This window comes from Coptis chinensis, chromosome 4 (assembly GCF_015680905.1).
Source record: "Coptis chinensis isolate HL-2020 chromosome 4, ASM1568090v1, whole genome shotgun sequence".
Classification (NCBI taxonomy): domain Eukaryota; kingdom Viridiplantae; phylum Streptophyta; class Magnoliopsida; order Ranunculales; family Ranunculaceae; genus Coptis; species Coptis chinensis.
In genome coordinates, this window is record NC_141459.1 from 40373831 (window position 1) to 40377739 (window position 3909).

General features: G+C 46.7%; 1 protein-coding gene across 1 annotated transcript; it reads left to right on the plus strand.

The window, feature by feature from the left end:
• Positions 1–463: 463 nt before the first annotated feature.
• LOC147503498 (uncharacterized) lies at positions 464–3070 on the plus strand. The gene is made up of 3 exons (XM_086604864.1): positions 464–795; positions 876–1222; positions 1473–3070. The coding sequence occupies exons 1-3, from the start codon at positions 464–466 to the stop codon at positions 3068–3070; spliced, it is 2277 nt and encodes a 758-aa protein (XP_086460990.1).
• Positions 3071–3909: the final 839 nt, after the last annotated feature.

Here is a 3909-nt window from a genome sequence, read left to right on the forward strand (position 1 = left end):
ACAGACCCTTAGAGGAAATCTTGCCTCTAATCAAGGGGCAACAATACTTTGAGGGTTCGCGGAACACACCGGTGGTGATAGAAGGGAAGCCATTCTGTGTATATCATCAAATCAGGAATCATGCCACGAATAAATGTTATGCTTTGAAGTAGTTAGTGGAGAGAATGATTGAAAAGGGGATGCTCAGGGAGTTTGTCACAGAGGTTCGCCAAGCCGAGAGAGTGCCTGCTCCGGCTAGAATTCTAGGTACCATCAATGTCATCTTTAGTGGAGAAACCCTGGGAAGAAATGCACACAAAGAAAAGGTGAGAAGACAGCGAGTTTACTACAGGTGAACGAGGTCGTTAGCATACCGCGGTTAGTTAAGGGAACCGCGAAGGGTGAGGAAGGCATAATGTTCACTCTAAAAAACTTGGAGTCAGTAATTTCCCCGCATGAGGATGCATTGGTGATTACTATAGCGATGGGTAATTATCTGGTAAAGAGAGTGTTGATAGACTGCGGAAGTTCAGTAGATTTGTTGTTTAAGGGGGCCATAGAGGAGATAAATATCGGTAGAGATCAGTTGAAAGCTCCTCAAACCAATTTGTATGGGTTCAATGGCAGCATGACAAAGCCTATGGGGGAATTGATGTTACCAGTTACAGCCGGCCCGACAACGGTATTCACCAGATTTATGGTGGTGGATTCTAGCTCCCAGTATAATGCCATCCTAGGGAGAAAATGGGTCCACGAAATGAAGGCCATCCCATCGACATTTTACCAGGTGGTCCGCTCCCCAGCTAATGGGGGAACGTACGAAATAAGGGGGGATCAAGTGGCAGCACAAAACATCCATCAAGTTACAGTAAAAAATATGGTCCGCGATACCACAGGGGAGGGGCCATCACACCTAACCGTGGGATCAACATAGCAATTCTGGAGGCAAATGGAAACGAAGTGTACGAGCCTCCACTGGGAACGAAAACTGTGGATGAGTTGGAAGTGGTGAACCTTGGGGTGGGAGAGGAAGAAAAGTTTACATCGGTTGGAGCTGACTTGCCGAAAGAATGGAAATGGAAGCTGGTGCAGTTTTTGATGGACAATACTGATGTATTTGCATGGGTAATCGAGGATATCACCGGTTTTAGACCCGAATCGCTTTGTCATCATTTGCATATGAATGAAGATGATAAGCCAGTAAAACAAAAGATGAGGAGCATAAGAGCCAAATACGCAGAAGGTATTCGCGAAAAGGTGGTATGGCTGAAGGGGGCGGGATAATAAGGGAGGTAGAGTTTACGGAATGGTTGTCGAATGTGGTCGCGGTACCAAAAAAGAACGGCAAGGTTAGAATGTGTGTGGACTTCACAGATGTAAACAAGGAATGCCCAAAAGATTGTTACCCTATGCCCCGGGTGGATGCGTTAGTGGATAGAATGGCAGGATATAAGGTTTTTTCCTTCATGGATACATCGATGGGGTACAATCAGGTTGCGATGTATGGGCCAGACCAAGAGAATCCTTCGTGGTAGAAGGTGGTACCTACTGTTACACCAGGATGCCCTTCGGCCTGAAAAATGCGGGTGCTACCTTTCAGCGGTTGGGAGAAAAGATGTTCGAAGGCAAGATTCGAAGGGGGATCGAGATATACATTGACGACATGGTGGAAAAAAGTATGTCGGAAAAGGAACACTTAGAAGGTCTCCATGAGACTTTTAGCATACTGCGCAAGCATAAACTGAAACTCAATCCCGAGAAATGCACATTTGGGGTAACTTCAGGAAAGTTTCTGGGCTACATAGTCACCCACCGCGGAATAGAGGCGAATCCAGAGCAGATTCGGTCGTTGATTGAGATGCCATCTCCGCAGAATGTGAAGGAAGTACAAAGATTGGCTGGTAGGGTTGTGGCACTTAACAGATTCATTTCCAAGTCTTCGGACAAATGTCGCCCTTTATATCGTTTGCTGAGGAAAACTCCTGATTTCCATTGGTCCGCAGAGTGTGAAGGAGCCTTCCAGGAGTTGAAAGATTACTTAGGGAAGGTACCATTGTTATCACGACCGGAACAGGGCGAGAAGTTGCATTTATATCTGGGAGTTAGCGAGTACGCAATAAGTTCAGTTCTAGTGAGAGTGATCGATAAGATAGAAAAGCCAGTTTACTTTCAAAGTAAAACCCTACTGGATGTAGAGACCCGGTATATTAGGATTGAGAAGTATGCTTTGGCTTTGATATTTTCAACCCTTAAGTTGAAGCCTTACTTCGAAGCTCATTCTGTGGTGGTAGTGACGAATTTGCCTCTCAAACAGGCGTTGAGGACCGAGAAGTCAGGTAGGATGTTGAAGTGGGCGGTATTACTAAGTTCTTATGAGATTACATACCAGATTAGGACGGCTGAAAAGGCGCAAGCCATGGCAGAGTTTCTGGCCAAATTCCCAGCAGAGGATCCCACTTGGGGAGAGGAAATGGTAATGGAATCTGAGGGGGAGGTCAGTCGCGATCCTTTAGATCCTTGGGATATGCGCAATGGGTGGAGAGTTTTCACGGATGGTTCTGCTACGGATACCGGGAATGGAATTGGGATCGTGTTAGTAACTCTTGAGAACAATCGCCTTGAGCTATCAATGAAACTGGGGTTTGCGGCTTCAAATAACGAATCTGAATATGAAGCTGTGATAGCTGGATTAGACTTGGCCAAAGATCTAGGGGTGAGGGAGTTATCTGTGTTCTCAGATTCCAATTTGGTAGTTTGTCAGGTGAATGGAGGGTTTGCAGCTCGCTGCCCCCGGATGGCGAGATACCTGGAAGTCCTACAGCGAAGGGCAAGCAAGTTCGACAAAATAAAGTTTACCCACCTAGGCCGCGGAGAGAATAGACATGCCGATGCTTTGGCTTATGTAGCGGCGGTTCTTCCTGGATCAGAGGGTCGGTCTATTGAAGTTAGAGTGTTGAGCAAGCCAAGTACATCAGATGAGGCTGGAGTTTGGCTCACCACCGAGTGGGATCAGGGTTGGATGGAACCGATAAAGGCTTTCTTGAGGGGAGTAGAGATAGAGAATAAACAGGAGAGGCGAAGAATGGAATAGCGGAGTCAGAGGTACACATTGCTGGAGGGAGACCTATATAGGAGAAATTTCAGCGGCCCATTACTAAGATGTATAGGGCCGCGGCAGGCGCAGGAGTTTTTAGCAGAGGTTCATGAAGGCGATTGCGGGAGTCATTCCGCAGGGCGAACAACTACCCACAGGCTGATATCACAGGGGTATTTTTGGCCTCATATGAAGAGAGACGCCGCAGAGTACGCCAAGAAATGTGAGAAATGCCAAAGGTTTGCATCGTTCATACATTCTCCAGCTGAGCCCTTGCACAATGTGTTCAGCCCTTGGCCATTCTCCATGTGGGGGCTGGATATTGTTGGGCCTCTGCCAATGGCAAGCGGAAAAAGGAGGTTTATGTTGGTTGCTACAGATTATTTTACCAAATGGGTGGAGGGTGTGGCTCTGCAACAGGTTAAGGAAGAGAATGTGAAGAAATTCTTATGGGAGAATATCATATGCAGGTTCGGGCTGCCCCATACAATCATCGCGGATAATGGAACTCAGTTTACTGGAGGAAAAGTACGAGAGTTTCTTCAGGCATTTAGGGAGAAGCAGGGGTTCTCAGCCCCCTATAATCCTGAGGGAAATGGTCCAGCCGAGGCGTCGAACAAAATTATAATGGATAACTTAAAGAGAAAATTGGAGGATCGAAAAGGTGCGTGGGCGGACAAGTTGAATCACGTGTTATGGGCTTATCGCACCACACCGCGGATGTCTACTAAGGAATCACCATTCGCAATGGCATATGGAGTAGAAGCAGTCATCCCGGTGGATATGATAGAGAAAACGACAAGAACCAAAGCTGTGGAATTGGGAATAAATGAGAG